Source organism: Nomascus leucogenys, chromosome 5 (genome assembly GCF_006542625.1).
Source record: "Nomascus leucogenys isolate Asia chromosome 5, Asia_NLE_v1, whole genome shotgun sequence".
Lineage (NCBI taxonomy): Eukaryota > Metazoa > Chordata > Mammalia > Primates > Hylobatidae > Nomascus > Nomascus leucogenys.
The window spans coordinates 119,670,882-119,689,715 of NC_044385.1; the positions used below are offsets into that span (position 1 = coordinate 119,670,882).

General features: G+C 37.9%; 1 protein-coding gene across 1 annotated transcript in view; it reads left to right on the forward strand.

Annotated features, from left to right (window-relative positions):
- The window catches only part of GPC6 (glypican 6), a 1,175,399-nt gene that overhangs the window by 1,072,145 nt on the left and 84,420 nt on the right, over window positions 1-18,834 (forward strand). The window contains exons 6-7 of the mRNA XM_030813553.1: window positions 4,276-4,419; window positions 8,840-8,869. Of these exons, the coding sequence (XP_030669413.1) occupies window positions 4,276-4,419; window positions 8,840-8,869 (174 nt within the window). The remainder of the gene's footprint in view (window positions 1-4,275; window positions 4,420-8,839; window positions 8,870-18,834) is intronic.

Below are 18,834 nucleotides of genomic sequence, written 5' to 3' on the forward strand. Positions count from 1 at the left end.
TGGGCTGTCCTCAGCCCCATCCATCTGCCCACCTCTATATACTTGTCCTTGGTAAATGCAATCAGTTTCAGGGCTTTAAGTTCCATCTTTAAGCTGATGATCCAAATCTCCATCTCCAGCCCTAACCAATTGATCTACTGACTCTCATTGAACCTATGGCCCTTTCCATCACATTATTATTTCTCAATCGTTTTTTCCCTTATTCAAAACATAAAATGTTGGGATACCCAAGCCACTGAGGAAAAGGTTCACTGGTCTCTTATACTAACCTAGCCATGGCCTTCATGAGCCACAAAACTGTGCCTCACTATACGGCTGCTAGAGCAAACTCAGAAAATTGAGACGGTCCAAATTTTCTGCCTAAAAATTTCCTTTGTCACCCACCCCATGACCCTCATATTTTAAAAATACTTTTTTCAGGATAACAGATTACTTGCTCTCTTAGTCTGCTCAGGCTGCTATAACAAAATGCCATGAAGTGGGTGGCTTATAAAAAACAGAAATTTATTTGTCACATTTCTGAAGGCTGGGAAGTCTAAGATGAAGGCTTTAGCAGATTTGATGTCTGGTGAGGACCTGCATGGTGTTTTATAGATGATGGCGCCTTCCCACCGTGTCCTCACATGAGACAAGGGCACTCTCCGGATCCTTTGTTGTTGTTGTTTTTTAATAAGGGCACTAATCCTATTCTTCAGGGTAGAGCCAAATCACCTCCCAAAGGACCTACCTCCTAATTCCATCACATCTGTGATTAGATTTCAACTTATGAATTCTTGGAGGACACAGATATTCAGACTATAGCACATGTATTAAACATCAAATTATTAATTTTTACTTTTTAAGTCATCTAAGTTATATGATACATATATGTTGTTTAAGGTATATTCTCAGTATGAGACGAATACAAAGGTTTTTTATCATTTCTAAACAAAAACAACTGCAAAGTACTCCTTTGTAAACCATTCTCATTAGCTTTTGTAAAATTCTGAAAAATAGCTCTTGATCCCTAGGCTGGGAACTTCTGTAATCGAGGGGTCCTTGCTCCCAGAGCTCCCAAGATGGTGGCGGGCCACTTCCAAGATGGCGGCAAGCCTCTTGTTCTCTGACCTGCGGTTCTTGGCCTCACGGATTCCAAGGAATGGAATCTTGGGCCATGGGGTGAGTGTTATAGCTCTATTAGAAGCCGCGAGTCACGGAAGAGAACCGTGGAACCCAGTGACTGTGTTTAGCTCAATTAGGACAAACCCTGGCACCTAGCCGTGCAGGAACAATGGCAAGACTTTAGCCCGATCTGGAGTGGCAGGGGGTGCCTTGCTGGATCAGGAGCACAGTGGACACCCGCCAGATCCGGAGGGGTGGGAGTCAGTGGTGGGTCTGCAATGGGGGCAAACAGCAGTGGTGGATGGCGAGCGAAAGCTCAGCTCCAGCCGTAACAAACACGGACCGCAAGAGCAAGATTTAATAGAGTGAAAACAGAGCTCCCATACAAAGGGAGGGGACCCAAAGAGGGTAGCCATTGCTGGCTGGAATGCCTGGGTTGATATACCAATCATTGCCACTCCCGCTGTGCTCTCAGGCGATAGATGATTGGCTATTTTTTAACCTCCTGTTTTTGCCTAATTAGCATTTTAAGCTCTCTTTACTACCTGATTGGTTGGGTGTGAGCTAAGTGGCAAGTCCCGTGTTTAAAGGTGGATGGGCTCCCCTTCCCAGCTAGGCTTAGGGATTCTTAGTCAGCCTAGGAAATCCAGCTAGTCCTGTCTCTCACTTCCACACTAAAGGGTCTCTTTTATGGCACTCCTGTTTTTCTAAGGATATGATAGGATCTCTGTTTAGGGGCTTTCAAAATGTGAGGTTGTGGTGACAGATTGTCGTGTAGGTCTCCACCTGATTATGTGACCAGGTGCTGTTTCCAAAGTAATTAAAAGTCAGTGTTTTCCTCAGTTTTGGTCACAGACCCAGTGATTTCTGCATGGAAGCTATCTTCAACATCCAAACCTGACCTAAATAACAGAAAGCTACTAGGCTATATTAACTAACCTATGTTCTGTAATAAGTAACTCCCTCCAAAAAAAAAAAAAAAATTCGAGCAAACGTGCGGTTTTTCCATTATGATGAAATATCTCCCTAGAACACTAATATTCTTTCAGGGCATTCATGTTTCTTTGATTTAACTTAACCCAGTGAGCCAGATTTTTCCCAAAGGGTGAATTAAAAAGGTCCATTAACTCTTTCGGTACGTGGCTTCATGAAATCTCAGCAAGGCCATTAGTATTGTTTCGCCTTAGGCTTTACATTTTTTAAAACTCAGCTGTCACTTTCAAAGCAATCCAGAATAGCACACTCAACAGATCCCTGGAGCTTTGGAAATGTTAATGCCCTCCATCAGCAGCGACCTTGCCAGGGGGAAGTGATTTAGGCACTAGGGAGAAAAGGGCCCACTATCTTTATCACACAGGTTTACACCATCAGCTTCAGAAATTGTGTGAGAGAAGAATAATCAATAGTGTGTTAAGACCAGTCTTGAGGAATGCCAAGACAAAGTACCGCCGCTCTGCAAAATGCTGAGTTGAAGGAGCACTTTTGAATACAACAAAAGAAAAATTAGCTGTAGTGGTAAAACAAAATGAATTGTGTCTCAAGACGGAATTTGTCATTGTGAATAGCACTCAGGAGCTCTCTGTGTACTTCAGTGGAATCACATAATATGCGTGATGAAAAATGGTTATTTTAGAGTTAAACAACACAGAATGAAATAACAAAACTGAAAAGAATGCATTGCAAATACACTACATGCAAGTTAAGGATCAGCCCACGTAAATAACCCCAAAAAGTTTACTGAAGGAAAAATATCTAGAAGAATCATCTGCTATGGAGAAATGGAAGAAATAGAATAAAGTTTAACTTCATCAAATTTTCCTGAAAATGTTAGTGCATTTCCTGTAATTCTAGTAAAGGTATTATCTCTCGATAACCAGCACTGAGTGTAAAGCTTCTAAAAACAGCAAAGGAAGTGTCTCCACGCCACCCTGAGTGAAATCACTGTGGAAAAGAACTGGCAGCTCAGTCCCTAAGATCATTACAATAAAATGTTTGATTTCCCATAGCAATCTTAATTGTGATATGAACAGCTGTCAACAACAAAATTAGAGGAAGCTGTCATTATATGGATTTCATCCACATTTGCTTGTCCTATTTCTATACCACTGCTCAAGCGAGTGTTTTTAAAGAATTCTTCCAGTAGAGATTTTCATTACTCAAAGGGGAGTCACTGAAAGTATTTGGCTTTATATGCTATACAATGAAATAATTTGTTATGATAACAGGAATCCCAAACGGATGTTTATAGAATGCCAGATTCAAGTATGTAAAAGTGAGATACAATTCATTTAATCCTGAATTCATCCTGTGGAGTAACCATTGCAATCCTTATTTTTAGAACAGTTGATTCTCTTTATTGTAGTTATGTTCTACAAAGTCACTGCAAACATTGACTTAGCAAATACTGAACCGTGGCAGCAATGAGAAATACAAGGTTAGGCTCCTGCAAGCCACTGGGCACAACAGTTTCATCAACCAATCAATATGTAGCCTTGTGTTATGTGTGTTTCTGTGAAAAGACACCTTATTTAATATATATTGTTGATTCATTAACATTGAACTCATAGCACTATAACTCAGGCTTGAAGTTTATCTAACATACATATTTTTGCCATAAGACACATTACACGTCTTGTGGTTAGGAACGCTTGATGGTACTTCAGCCCGATGATTGGGGACCATTTTAAACATTGAAATCAACAAGAAAAAACACAGAAATGTGAAAAACATTGTACTACATAGACCACAAAGAGAACACTTGTTTACAGTCTGAGAGCTGAAATAAGGAGAGTGTCTTCTCCAACCTCAGCAGGGAACATGACTCAAATTTTTTGGCACTGTGTCTCTGTGTCCATAAGAGTGCTGTGAGTATTTTGGGGTTACAAATAAATTTTAATGAGTAAGCAAATTTGCAAATATGTATCTACCAATAATAAGATTGACTGTGTATGCTGAAACTATGAGTCAGGGAATATAGTTGGTCACTCTGTATCTGTCTGGGTAATTCTTTCTGTTATATTAGTGGTTATGCTTGTTTACATTTCGAAATTAGAGTTTATTGGAGGTAAAAGTTTCATGAGAAATGTGGACACCATTGCATTGCACATTTCTGCCTCATGAATTTAGGAGAAAACTCATTGTATAACTGTTTTTACTTTTCAATGTTTCTTCTAGGTCTTTCAGGGATGTGGTCAGCCCAAACCTGCTCCAGCCCTCAGATCTGCCCGCTCAGCTCCTGAAAATTTTAATACACGTTTCAGGCCCTACAATCCTGAGGAAAGACCAACAACTGCTGCAGGCACAAGCTTGGACCGGCTGGTGAGTATTCTCAGATTGATAACCATGGCGGATGCTTTATTTTATCAAGGTCATTCTTTGAAACTCCTCGGAAATTCTGAAAAAGTTTGTTATAAGAGTCATCTCATTCTTATATCTGCCTCTGTTCTTAATTAGAATATTGAAAAGTAATGGGATCTTTCTTTTGGGTCATGTATTGGATTATATAAGAAATCTATTAATCCATTAAGAAACTATTAATGCATGTGTGCAGTGACCACATTTTCAACTTCTTATTTCTCATGAAATATTAATTTGAAAACTAAGTTGCCAGTTCTTCCAGAGATATAATTGCAATAGCACATTTCCTACTCATCTGCTTCAGTTCTTTTCTGAAAATGGTTATGTATTCAATTATGATATAATGCACGTTTATTATGACTTCTTATTTGCAGAGTTTTCTGTTTGACAGACCTTGCCCGGAAACCCCAAATCAATGTTACTATCATTTTTTTTCTTTTTTATGTGTCTTTAAAAAGTTGGAATCCTTAGAATTAGTCACTCTTTGACCTGTTTAGGTGTGTGTCAGGGGACTCAGTGATATCCGTCATCAAAGCAGTTTATAATACTCGGAAAATACAACCATAAACATAGTAAACACAATTTTTAAATGTGTTTTAAAGACCAAATTTTGCTATAAAAAAAAGCTTATAATTTCAAAGAAATACTGCCTGATTATGTTTAATTCAATTTCTTTGTAGTACTATACACACTTTACATACCTGCAATTGTCAGTGCTGTTAATGTTGCTTTGCCAATTATCTTGATGTAAAATTACAGATAAAATCCTTAATGTCATAAAGCACTTGAACCACATCTGACTGTGTCATATAAACTCAGCTCTCAAAGACTGCCAGTTATGAAAATGCTTTTATTAGTCACTGTTATAAATTACTTTATGATTTTAGTTAATATCCTTCTATAGTATAGAACTCATAAGATTAAATTGCTTGAATTTGGCCTCAAAGTAAGTACATCTCAGCATTTCTCTCTATAAAAATCAAATGTGCTTACAACCCAAAGGCCTATCCATGAAGTATCAAAATAAAGGGGTAACTAACTGTTAAATTTTGTTATAAATTTATTGCCATTTATTAGCAAATAAAGCCTTCCCTCTAGTGTAGATATTTGTAGTTGCTGCAACCTTCTACTTTACCTGGCTTATAGCTATTCTTTTTTTTCCCTTGAGACAGGGCTTCACTCTGTTGCCGAGGCTGGAGTGCAGTGCCATGATCATGGCTCACTGCAAACTCGACCTGCTGGGCTCAAGTGATCCTCCTACCTTAGCTTCCTGAGTAGCTGAGACCACAGGCATACACCACCAAGCCCGGCTTTTTATTTTTTTGTAGAGGCGTGGTTTTGCCCTGTTGTCCAGGCTGGTCTCGAACTCTTGAGCTCAAGCAATCCACCTGCCTCGGCCTCCCAAAGTGCTGGGATTACAGGCGTGAGCCAATGCACTCAGCGGCTTACATCCATTCTCTATTGCAGTTTCAGGAAAAGTTTAAAAATAGTCACCATTTTTCTTTTAAACAACCAATTAGATTCCATCAAATAACTACTCATCTGTTTTAAAGAAATGATGGTTTTCATTAGATTATATTGTTTAAATTTTACTTTACAAATTGCATTGTATATCAAGATCTTTCTAACCAGAGGACAAATGGTGAGTATGGGTTTGGTCCCTTTGTTTCCCATTTTCGTTGGCTCTAACTTAGTTCCTGGAACAATTCAGTCTTTTCTGAATTTTTGTGAAATCTAATTTAAGAACAGGAGTACAATATGAGATGAATACGTTCTAAAGACCTGAGGTACAGCATTGTGCCTGCAGCTAACAATAGCGTATTGTTCACTTAAAAAAAACTCTGTTAAGAGGGTAGATGTCATGTTAAGTATCCTTACCACAATAAAATAAAATAAAAAGTTTTAAAAGAACTGGGGTACATTATGCACTTAGTTAAAATTGCACTAAATTTGAACAATATAATGGTATGTATGGCAACTAATTAATTTTTTCCCTTTGAAACAGGGAAGCAGTTTTCCCTCATCCCCGGGGGGAAATAAACACACAGCCCTAAACAGGGGAAGTAGAGCAAGAAAAATATGTTTCTAAAGACAATATTTTTGCAGCTTAGCATAAACTAAATAAAGCATCAACACTTTGAGAATTTTCTCTGATGTTTAAAATCTGATGGACATGAAAATTGAGATTTGAACCTTTTATAAAGGAACTTTATTGGTAATGTTCAAAATGCTCTAGATATAAAGGTCTCAAGAGTATAGACAAGTAGCAAACAGAATGAAAATCTTCTACCTTTTGCACCCCTCAAAAATATATTTTATCAATCTTTTTCTGAAAGTGATTGGTAATGGTTAAATGTATCATCACAAGTAAAAGCCAAGGACGAGACTCTGTGCCTAAGTATTTAAATCAATAAGCCAATTTTATTCTAAAACATTCTCAGACAGCATGTAGCATTTACTTCCTCAAAGGTGTGGCTTCAGGCTCTGTAAGTGAAAATTGCAGTTTTATTGATTTTTTTTATTAAATTAAATTCTGATTCCTTCCCAAACGGTAAGAATTAGTGACGTGCAATGCACAGCCAGCCATAAGCCCACTTTGCTCAGCTCCTGAGAACAAGGCACTGTTTCCACATCAAACGGAGCTATACCAAGGTTATTCTTGAGAGACACGAGTTAGGTCCAAAGCTAATAGCAGAGTCTCAGCAGCCATTGGCTCCCATGAGGCCTTCTTCCTTTGGGGGTTCCAATATAGCTCTGAACACTAGAAAGTTGGGGCAGTTATCCTTGGCCAGACTGCAGTCCAACAGTCCAACATTTTCATCTTCAAGAAGGATGCACTGTGAAACTATCCAAATGGGTCTGTCATCCATTACAGCCTATTTAGGCTGTTTATAAACAAGACTCATATTACCTACTCCTGTTTTAATTTTCCCCGGAAAAGATGTTTCCTGAATATTTATAAGAAGCATGTGTCTGAGAAAAGGAGGATAATTGGAAAAGATTTCTCTTCATTTCTTGAAGTGTTTCAGCAGAAAAATGCTTCAAAGGACAATATCAAAACACTACTCCAATCACCCCACCCCTTTTGCCAAAATGAAAATAACTATAAAGCACTTGGAGAGTTACTTCTTAGCGCCATTTAAATTAGCACCTGTGGTAATAACTTTGGGCTCTGTTGGTAAATGTTCTTATATCAGTTATTCTAAAGCTATTTTTTTAATGTGAACTGGTCATTATGGGGTTTGTTTTAAAAATAAAACTACCAACCCCAAGCTGAGTAAACTGCTGCTAAACCTTATATAAAATAATTGAAAGCAAAACTCTCTCTTAAAAAATACACCAGTTCCATCATTTAACATCTTATTATATTTATAAGGAACTTATAAATTATTTTGTATCACTAGGGAACATTTCCATTTGCTCCTCTAAAGTTATATACACATAAGAAGCAGCTGAGGTAGTCAGAAGCTTTCAGACATACTACCCTAAAGTGGTTTTTGTTATCCAAGAATGAGTGAATGTATTTTTATAAATTCAGCTGCTCATGGAAAGCCAACTCATCTGAGACTATCGCAGTCCCTACCGCCAACAGCCATGATTTGTTGAGGATACTAATGTTATCAACTGCAGTAATTCAGCTAACAGAGTCATCCTACCATCATGTTGCTTTCTTGTCACCAACAAACTCCCCGTAGAAGCCCCTCTGTCCCAGCTGACTATTAATGACTTTCAGTCAAACAGGCCAGAGATTCTTGTTTGCACTCAGGAAGAGACTGGTTATGTTCCTTTATTCTTAAATGTGTACTCTGCAAATTCTCTTACATAATTTGATGTAAAACTATAATTTTTTAAAAGACGGTTCCAATTCACTGGAAATGTCAAGTATAAAAATAAATCAGCACAAAATAGCTCGATTTTTAAGATCTGAGCATCAAAAGGTATTTCAAATTAGCCTGTGTAAAAGGCAATTAGTTGTATAGCTCAGAAAATTAGAGCACAACGTGTTCTACAGCTCACAGACGCACTTGGACAGGGAGTGTCAGTTACTTTACTCCAGCTGATTCATTAGAGTAAAAATGGACTGTGCATGGTGTATCTTAGAGGAATATATTTTATAAAAGTAAATTAAAAAAAAAAAGCCAGGTTTGGAAGTTAACAAGTTGGTAATGACTTAGACCCATAAATCTCCAGTAAGTATTCAACACTGTACTTTGGATGTGGATTTCTCAAATATCCTACTGGTCATTCTGAGGGAATTTGGGGTGGGGGGTGGGTGGAATGCCAACCTACGAAGCTAAACTTTGTGCCTGTTCTGTGCTATTATGTATAGAATAATCTCTTTTTCTTTTTCCTTTAAATTTGTTTTCCTCTTGCTTCCCAGAGGACTGTGTGGCGGACTATGCAGCATAGTGTAAGCATTGGTCTTATTCTTCCTCTCATCCCCATTTGTCTTTGTACAGTCATTCCAGAGAGTCCCTGAGAAATTCCCCCTCCACTATGCCTTTCCAAATTACCTGGAGTGGTTTGAATACTGCGCGTGGCCAACTTGTTTAGTCGTTTCCTCTCTGCTTGTGATTTATGGTTAACAACCATTTTCATATTCTTTTCCAATGGCCAAGTTTTCAATCTAATCTTGGTGGAAGACCAGCTCATCGAATGGCTGATTTAAATCCTGTCCCAATGTTCGGACGACGCATAGTCTGCCTGGAAAACTAGCTCTTCCCTGTTAGAATATATTGGCCGTTTTCTTCTTGTGCTAATAAGAACAAACCAACATCAGCCCTCATGCATAAGGTGATAATGTTTCCATTAGCTGAGACAGAAAATTCAAGGGATTAAAAAATAGGTTGTTTGCTTTTCGTTTTCTACTTGAATTTCCTAATATCTTTCAGAGCATTCAGAGCATTTGGCGAGGGAGCACTGGATATTTTTTACTTGAAAGATTACCCCCAATATGGGGCTGAGGACAAGAACACTTAGGTTATCTTACTTGACTATATTAACCAAAATAGTCAGTTACCTAATCTGGTTTCCACAATACCATTGCATGCTAATAACACTTTTTTTTTTTTTTTTTGAGACGGAATCTTACTCCCTCCACCTCCCTGTTTCAAGTGATTCACCCGCCTTGGCCTCCCGAGTAGCTGGGATTACAGGTGCACACCACCACACCCAGATAATTTTTGTATTCTTAGTAGAGATGGAGTTTCACCATGTTTGCCAGGCTGGTCTTGAACTTCTGGCCTCAAGTGATCCATCCGCCTGGGCCTCCCAAAGTGCTGGGATTACAGACAAGAGCCAGTGTGCCCAGCCCTGATAACACTTCTTAAATACATGCACTCTACATGGTATCATGGACCGAGGAGGGAAGGTGACTCTCACCTGAGGGGTACATATTTATTTGTGCAGCACACCTGTGACATCATAGTGTTAACTGTTTGTCTGGCCTTAAATCCAGGCAGTGATAACACAATGTCTAAAATCCCTTCTTTGAAATCATGTTTTTAAAAAGAAATTTTCCCCTGAGTACTATCCCCATTCGTTATTCCTGAGATCATATGCCCATATCCATATGCCCTGAGACCAGGGCAATTTGGGTGAAGAAAGTTAGGAGGTAAATGTGGAACAGGAACGCTGTAGAAAGGAAGACCTTGAGAAGGGGACAGGGAAGACAAATAGCTCAAGGACTCCTGACACTAAGAGGGAAATGGGAGGGGAAAACATCATGGGTGGGACAAGTCAGGGTTCTGTTCGATTGGTCCCATTGATAACTGAAGTGGCTTCAGTTAAGTCTGTAGTGTCTGCCCTTTCCAACACAATCTCTTGGGAGCTCCAGGTTTTCCTGCAGCTGGTCCAGTTCAGTTTCCTTATCTAATGGTTATCGTGACCCTTGTAGCTTTCCCCAAGAGTTATCACTTCCTTGAACATACTGGAATGAATACATATCATAACATCCCTGTGTCTGCTGGACTTCCCTACTTGTCCCTATAACCTTATCTAGGCCCAAACAAAAAAACAACATAAAAACCAGATGTCCGTTTTCTATATGAATCTTCCAAAAATACACTGTAACTTTTGAAATTCATCGGTAGGTCATTGGTGACAAACATGTTGTTAATATTATTACATACATATTTAAGTACTTACAAAAGATCATCAAGATATGCAACTTTTTTAATTGTTCTGAAACAAAATGGACAAAGCAACTAACATTCTGGCATTATTTCCTGCCTGATGGTTACTACCAGTTTCAGTAAAATGCTGGTGATAAAAGTGTTCTTCCATGCCTCTTTGGGGCTGTTTTGGTGCGATTTAGAAACTGTTGGTTATAAGAAATCAGGAAACTGTCTGTTGTTCATTTTAAATTATCATGGCATTTCATTGTCACCTCAAAGGATTCTGCATCCAGCTAAATCCACTAGTTTGCATTTCAAAAGGATGTCAGGCTGTGTTTAAGAAACTGCTTTATTATCTAGACCTTCAGCCACTGTGTTTAGGTGAAACTGATATTTCCCACCTTCCACCCCAACACAGACACACACGGAGACACACACACACACACACACACTCACCCTCAGTCTTCGCTTGGCCTAAACAAAAAAAGTAAAACCTCAATAACAACAGCAAGCCAGATTCTCCACTTTAATTAGTTTTCTAAAGATAAATGGGTCAAGGCCAGATTGGCTTTCAGCCTCCGCTGCAGCTGAATAAATTATGTCCCATTCACCCCAGCAAACAAATGGCTACTGCTTCATCCACTTCAGGTTGTGAACGGCCCAGTCTTGCCTGAACCTGCTTTATCTATTTGCTGCAAAACCCCACTGAGACACCCCAGTTTCATTTTCAATGAACCCTTGGTAATAACAGCAGCAAAATGCAGTGAGCTTTCAAAGCAGGGAGAAAATAAAAAAACGTTAAAACCAAACCACCCAACTTATTCTGTCTCGGTTTCTGCTCTTCTCCGGGCAACATCAGCAGCATGTGGTAGCAGAGAGAGCCGCCTGTCACAGGCTTCTTTCCATTTAGGAGGTTGTGGTTGATGAGGCCCAAGTGGGGAACATCATAAGGCACACATATAAAATGATGGCTTATCTCCAGGATATTCTGCTTATTCCACGGACTAGAAGGATGCACGAATCTAATTCAATGGTATGCACTGTTGGAAACCTGGATGGAACTCCTGCCCTTATGTGGATTTTTCAGTTCACACCCAATGGGCAGTGAACTATTTTTACATCCCCAAGAAGCTATTATTTTAGGCATGTGGAAGAATAGTGAAAATAGAAGGCACGTAGACCTCTCTTTCAGTCCTGGCAAAGTTGTGTTTAATTGCACAGGGCTGTATACCCTGGGGAGAAGGAAGAGTACACTCACTCTAGCTACTGACTCCCTGGGAGACACTAAAGCCCAGTCCGCATCACTGCTTTAAGACATGTTCAGAGAATCATATGGATTCTGACAATGAAATAATGTTACGCAACATGTTTTGGAAGGGGAACGATTTTGCACAACTTAATATTAAGTGTGAGTTATATTAAATCATGTTGGGGGCAATTTATTAACAAAACCCTTTTCAACTCTGGATTAAACTCTCCTTTATCCTCAGAAACACTTAAGCAAGAGCTTTGGTGACCTCTGTATCATAAAAAAATGAAATGTTACACCTTCAGAACCAAAATGGGCTATTACAGATTTTATATCTATTTTATGGCATGTTGATATGCTTATTTTCTGCTTCAGGCTTTAAAATTTCTTTCAGAATTCCTAGACTTCAGCTGAACCCAAATTGATGCATTCTATAGATATCAATCTGTCAATAAATTATTGATTGAGTTATTCTCTGTTGATTAGCACTTAGTAAAACTAGCTGCTATGTACAATCTACATTATAGCATATTGTTAGTGCTGGCGTCATCAAAAGGCAAGTGACTATTTAGAAAAGCCGTTACTTTCCAAGTCAGTTAGACATCCTATGTCTTCTCCAGAGAACAGTACATAGTGTAGAGGCTCATGGAATATGAATATTAGCATACAATAAATAGGAGTTTGATTTTGCAATCTCAGATTGACTATGCCAAAAAGGAATATGTAGAAGGCATATTAAATGAATAATCATTGGCCAAATATGTAAATTAAAAACATTAAACATCTGTAGCATCCTTAATATAGGCCATGTCTAATAGCTCATTTTCCCTTCTTAAGCCAGAACTTTCTGCCCAAACCTTGAACAAATTAAACAGAAGCTTTGTTGTCAGTTATGAACCAGTCAGATGCAAAAGTCCGTCTGCACACTTGTTTCACGTTAACTGTCCTTTATTCTGCTATGTAATTGGTGTTTTGGTGGATTGATTATGGAAGTCTGGATAGACAAGCCACACTAAACTGCTCAAACCATACCTTTAAAAATATTTGTTCATGAGACCCATCAGTTGACATAGATCTTTTATTAAATTATTGAATAGTTTAAAGAACCTTTTCCTTGTCATGGAAAATCTGCAACAATATTTTCTCTTAGCTGTCTGAGATATTTGCACCACAACTCCCAAATGTGATGTTCATGCTTATGAGAGATAGAGCTGAAGAAATGGGACATTTCATAAATACCAGTTTTGATGTATTTGCTATATAATCAATCAGCTTCTAACAGACTCTGGGGCCTATGGAATACATTTTAAAGCACTGGGAATTTGGCTATTCCCATAACATACTCGGAAACTCTTTAGTGCTAGCAATAAACCTCAGGCATAAACATTGTAGAGAAAAAAACAGATGAAAAGGAACCTGTCTGAGTGAAAATTGACTTCCCTTCATAACTGTTAAAGGTAGAAAGCTATTTGCAATACACAATAATTTTATACTAAGTTCATTCACAGTCATTATCATCAAAGGCTCTGACTTTATGGGTATTTTCTTATACCCATAACACTGGCTGAGCTATCGAAAAATAAAAAGTCAGGTTGATAGTAAATGAATGAACCACCACCAGCAGCAGCTCCATTATATTGCTGGCACTAACAAATAATTTGTTGGAAGTTGGTTTGTGTGATATCTGTAGGAGCTTTTCCAATGCTGTATTGATCCAGATGGACCAGGCCAGGCAAGGTCACACCTATAAACAATCCCCAAAATGGCTCACAACAACACAAGTTTATTTCTTGTATGTGCCAAGTGTTCATTATGCATTGGATGTGAGTCAGCTACATGTGGTCATCACCCTTACTCCAGCACCCCGGGTGACAGAGCAGCCATTATCTGGTGGTCACAATGGCAGGGGAAGTGGAGAATGTGGCAAAGGTGGCTGTTCATGTCTCTACCTGGAGGGGTCACATCATACTGATCACATCTCATTGGCCAAAGCAAGTCACATGATCAAGCCATCAGGAAGTCAGGGACATATGTTCCTATGTGCCTCACATAGAGAAAAAGGACATGTTAGTGAACGGTAACATTATCGACCACAAACACTATGATGAAGGCAAGATTTTTAAATTGATAAAAATCCATGTCATTACTCTCTCCAACCCTAAGACAAACCTTACATGAAAAGGAACATGAAAAATCAGTCTTTCCTTTATTCACCATATTTATTGTGCACTAATATGAACCATGTGTAGGTGACTAGACCATAATCAAAGAACTCACAACACTTTAGGGCAAACTTGTCCAACCCACAGCCCGTGGCCCGCATGTGGCCCAGGATGGCTTTGAATGCGGCCCAACACAAATTCGTAAACGTTCTGAAAACAGTATGAGATTTTTTTGCAAAGTGTCTTTAGCTCCTCAGCCATCTTTAGTGTTAGTATATCCTATGTGTGTCCCAAGACAATTCCTCTTCCTCCAAAAAGCGGCCCAGGGAAGCCAAAAGATTGGACACCCCTGCTTTAGAGGGTGACAGGCAAAAATAATTATCATTTAAATCAGACCATGCTCTTGTAAAGATTGCCCTGCACATGAACCAACTCTTCTATGATCTTTTGAAAGAACTAACTTTAAAAAAAAAAAATTTAGAATCCTAGGAGAAATCTAAGTCCTCGTTACGGAAGGGGTATCTATGTCGTCCTGCAAAACCATCATCCTTTTTCGGTCAGGTTGATTTTCAGCATCGGATGCCAACGGAGCTTACCTGAACTTTGAATTCAATCATCATTCAACCAGAGCAAAGGATCCCACCCCAAATGTGAAGGCAGTGTCTCAAAGGAGGATACAGAAGTTGTTGCCAAGAAATAGGAGAAAAGTGGCCATAAAGAAACAGAATGAACAAAAACTTTTTACTACTGGCATCTAGATGTCTTTCAGATGCAGGCAATACGTATTTTAAATGAGGCTTCGATATTGCACATTGTGAGTGCTGCTCTTGTATGACTTCATGTCATGTTTGCTTAGGCAAAGCAGTTTTTCTGCTCTTCTTTCTGGGCCAAACTGGCTGGAACAAATCAAATTGTTCTCCCTTTCTGTCTCTTTCGTGCATCATCATTTAAAATCACCAAGAATTCACGTTCCGGAACCTGCTGTTGTCTTCTTGTACAGTATCACTTAATTTCTAAACAGCCTTCATCAAAGGAGAACACTTTTTATAGGTTAATCAGGGAAATTGCACTGGCTGACGGCAACAGCAAACTTATCCATGGTAGTGACAGTCTCAGGAATGTGTGTGTCATTGGCTTCTGCGTGGAATTATTTGCAAAATTGTAGAGCTTTGATTCAGCTGGAAGAAAAATTAGAATACAAATTCATAAATTATTTATGCATAATGAGGCAGGAAACCAATGACTCTGTAAATTTTATTCTAAGGGATTTTGACCTCAGAAAACTCCCCAAAGCAGCCAGCCTTCATTTCCGTGAAAAACACTCATCTCTGTACTTGAAAAAGCTAAGCATTTCCTTTGCTTGTTCTTTGCAGCTCCTTGAATGCTAGAAAAAAAAGGGTAAACACAAAGCGTCTAGAAGAGCTCTGAGAAGAAAACATAGAGGCAGCAAACTGCCCTAATTGATCTACTCACATAAAATCCAGAAACCCAGAGGCTATCTTTGGTGCACGACATGTCTGCACAAAAATGTTTCCAGTTACTCAGGAAAATCAAATCTTCTTGATGCAAAATGTCTTCAAGGAACAAGAAGTATTTCATTAGGATTTTAATGGTGAGGGCTCAAGTGAAAGGATCCTCTTGCTCTCTTTTGTCAAGTTTTTTTTTGACAAAATGAATAAAATTAAAAGCTCTTGACAGTATAATCATTTTTTAAAGTTTCCTTTCTCCATGATTTTGGAGAATGAGAAGTAAAATCGATATTTGGGAATTTTTTTAAGAAGCTGACTTTCAATAACTTGGGTCGTAGTATGACAAGGAAGGGTATAGTGTATGTGAATGTGAAAGTGTGTGTGTGCGCGTGTGTGTTTCTTTTTTAATTACTCTCTACTCTGTGCCCAATAACAATAGGTGGACAACTCAGAGATTGTTACAACTTTTTACCAAATTGTAGCCAAAGGATGCTATTTTTATATGCTATTTTTATATAAATGTTTGTGATTATCACTACTTTTTAAAATTCAGCAACACTCAGTTGTTGTGAACAAAATGTGAGAGTAGCAGCTTCCAATACCTCCTAATGCCACACATGAGACACCACTGCTCTCTGTTTCATGGAAGAGTAGAGGGAAGAAGATAAGAGGATCCTTTCCAGAACAGGTCCCAAATCTTATGTATTTTTACTGATTTTTGTTTTATCTGTTTGCTCTATCGATTACTGAAACAGAGATTTTCACTATGCGAGTAGACCTATTTTTCTTTGTTTTGCAGTAGCTCTCCTTTATCCATGGAGGCTATATTCCAAGACCCCCAGTGCATGCCTGAAACCACCCATAGTACCAAACCCTATATATGCTGTTTTTTCCTGTACATACATACCTATGATAAAGTTTCATTTATAAATTAGGCACAGGGAGAAATTAACAATAACTAATAATAAAATAGGACAGTTATAACACACTGTAATAAAAGTTATTGAATATAATCTCTCTCTCGCTCTCTAAATATATTATTGTGTTATACTCACCCTTCTTGCAATTAAGAAGAGGCAGAACAGGATAGCATGAGATTTCATCACACTACTCAGAATGGTGCACAGTGTAAAACTTGTGAATTGTTTGTTTCTAGAATTGTCCATTTAATATTTTTGAACTGCATTTGAAACCACAGAAAGCTGTGGTTTCAGTTACTCATGGTCAGCTGCAGTCTGAAAATATTAACTGGAAAATTCTAGAAAACAATGTTTTCTAGAAAATAATGATGTATATATGTCACATCTATATTTATAGTTAAAATTTATCTTTCTTGTGAATTGAGCTTTCATCAGTATATATAATGATTTCCTTTCTCTACTGTTTGCTGCCTTAAAGTCTCTTTCTTTCCAATATTAATGTAGTTACACCAAATTTTTAAAAATATTTAACTGAAATATCTTTTTTCATTTTACTTTCAACCTTTCTGAACCCTTACGTTTTAAATGTGTCTCTTATAAACATCGCATAGCTAGATTTATTTTAAAATCCAGAATAACAATCTTTTTATTTCAATTGGAACACTTAGTTCACCTAAATGTACTAGAAATATTGATATTTATTTCTTCCATCTCATTTTGCGATTTCTATTTGTCTCATCTTTTTAGTCTTCTTTTTCTTCTTTCTTGTGGGTCAATTGAGGATATTTTCTTACTTCACTCTTTTTCTTTTAGCGTTTGGAACCTAATACTGTAGTTTTTATTCTTCTAATAATTACCCTTGAAGTTTTAACATGCATCCTAACTTATCAAAGTCCAAGTTTAATGAATACATCAATACCTTTCCCTCTTTTGTAACAATACAAGAGGAACTTAGAACACCTTAACTCTGATAATTCTCCTCCCAACCTATATGCTGTTATTATGGGATAATTTACTTCTGTCTTATGTGTGTGTGTTTTACACAAAACAAAAGCTAGGATTGTTATTACCATTTTATACTGGAACTTTTAATATAGAATCAACCACATTTTACCACTTTCTTTGGTTATCATTCCTTTTGCATAAAACCATCCATTGCAGTGACTTCCTTGGTCTGGAATACACATTATAAGTTTTCCTTTACTGAGAGTTTTATTTGAAAATGTCTTTTTGCCCTCATTCTTGAAAGACATTTGTGCTGAATTGTAATTCTAGGTCAACGGTTATTTTCTCCAGGTGCACTGATGCGTATATTTCACTGTCCCCTGGTTTCCACTGCTGCTCTTGAGAAGTTTGCTATCAGTTCTCCCTTTTAAGTAACCTGTATTTTCTTTCAAGCTGCTTTTAGGGTCTCCTTTGTTGTTATATAATTTCATCATAATGTGTAGGTATAGATTTCTTTTCTTATTAATTTTGCTTAGGATGTATTGGGCTTCCTGAATTTCATGATTGGTTTCTTTGACTGTTCTGGAAAATTCTAAGCCATTATGTCTTCAGATATTGCTTCACCCTCTTTCACTCTCTTTCTCTACTCATCCAATAACTGATTGGACATGTGAGACTGTCTCATTCCATCCTCCACATCTCTTAACCTTTCTTTGTTTCTTGCCACATTCAGAATAATGTATTTAGCTGATAATAATGTATTTACTTCTCAGTTGATTTAGTCTTTCAGGTTTATTAAACAGCTAAATAAATTATTTTTATTTGGCATTAAACCCACTCACTTAGTTTTTAACTTCAATGATTTTATTTTTCATTTCTAGTACTTGATGAATTAATTTTCAGATATGCTTGGTCCTGTGTTCAATAGTATCTGCCTCCTCATCACATTTCTAAATTCTACCTTTTCCATTTTAAACATGTTTATTTTATATTTTGTGTCTGATACTTCTAATATCTGAAGAGTTTGCTGGTCCCATCCGGTATTTCTGCAGTTTCTTACAAATGGTGCTTTATTTCCTTATAGATGTCATGTTTTCTTTGTTTCTATTGTGTTTTTTGTGTGTGTGTGCGTTTATATTCCTTGGAATTTAATCAATAGAAAGTCTGGGTGGCCTGTGTTGAAGGGTATTTCTATTTCATCTTATCCTAAGGATTTTCCCTTGGGAACCCCGGCTATATGTGGTGGGGTAGTGATACTGGCTCATCACATTAGGGAAGCCCTGCATTTTACTCTCCTGTCCTTGCCCACCCTGCAAATCTAAGGCCATCAAGGCTTAAGGTCATCTGGGTCTGGGGAATGTCCTTTCGACCAAATCCATTCTTAGTACTCTTGTTTTTTTTTCTGGGTCCCCATTTTCACTTAGTTTGGGGCCTTTGAAAGTTTGCTACTTTCCTGCCAACTTGTTGACTCTTGCGTGTTCTATTTCATGTCGCAGTGTTAGCTGATTTTAGGAA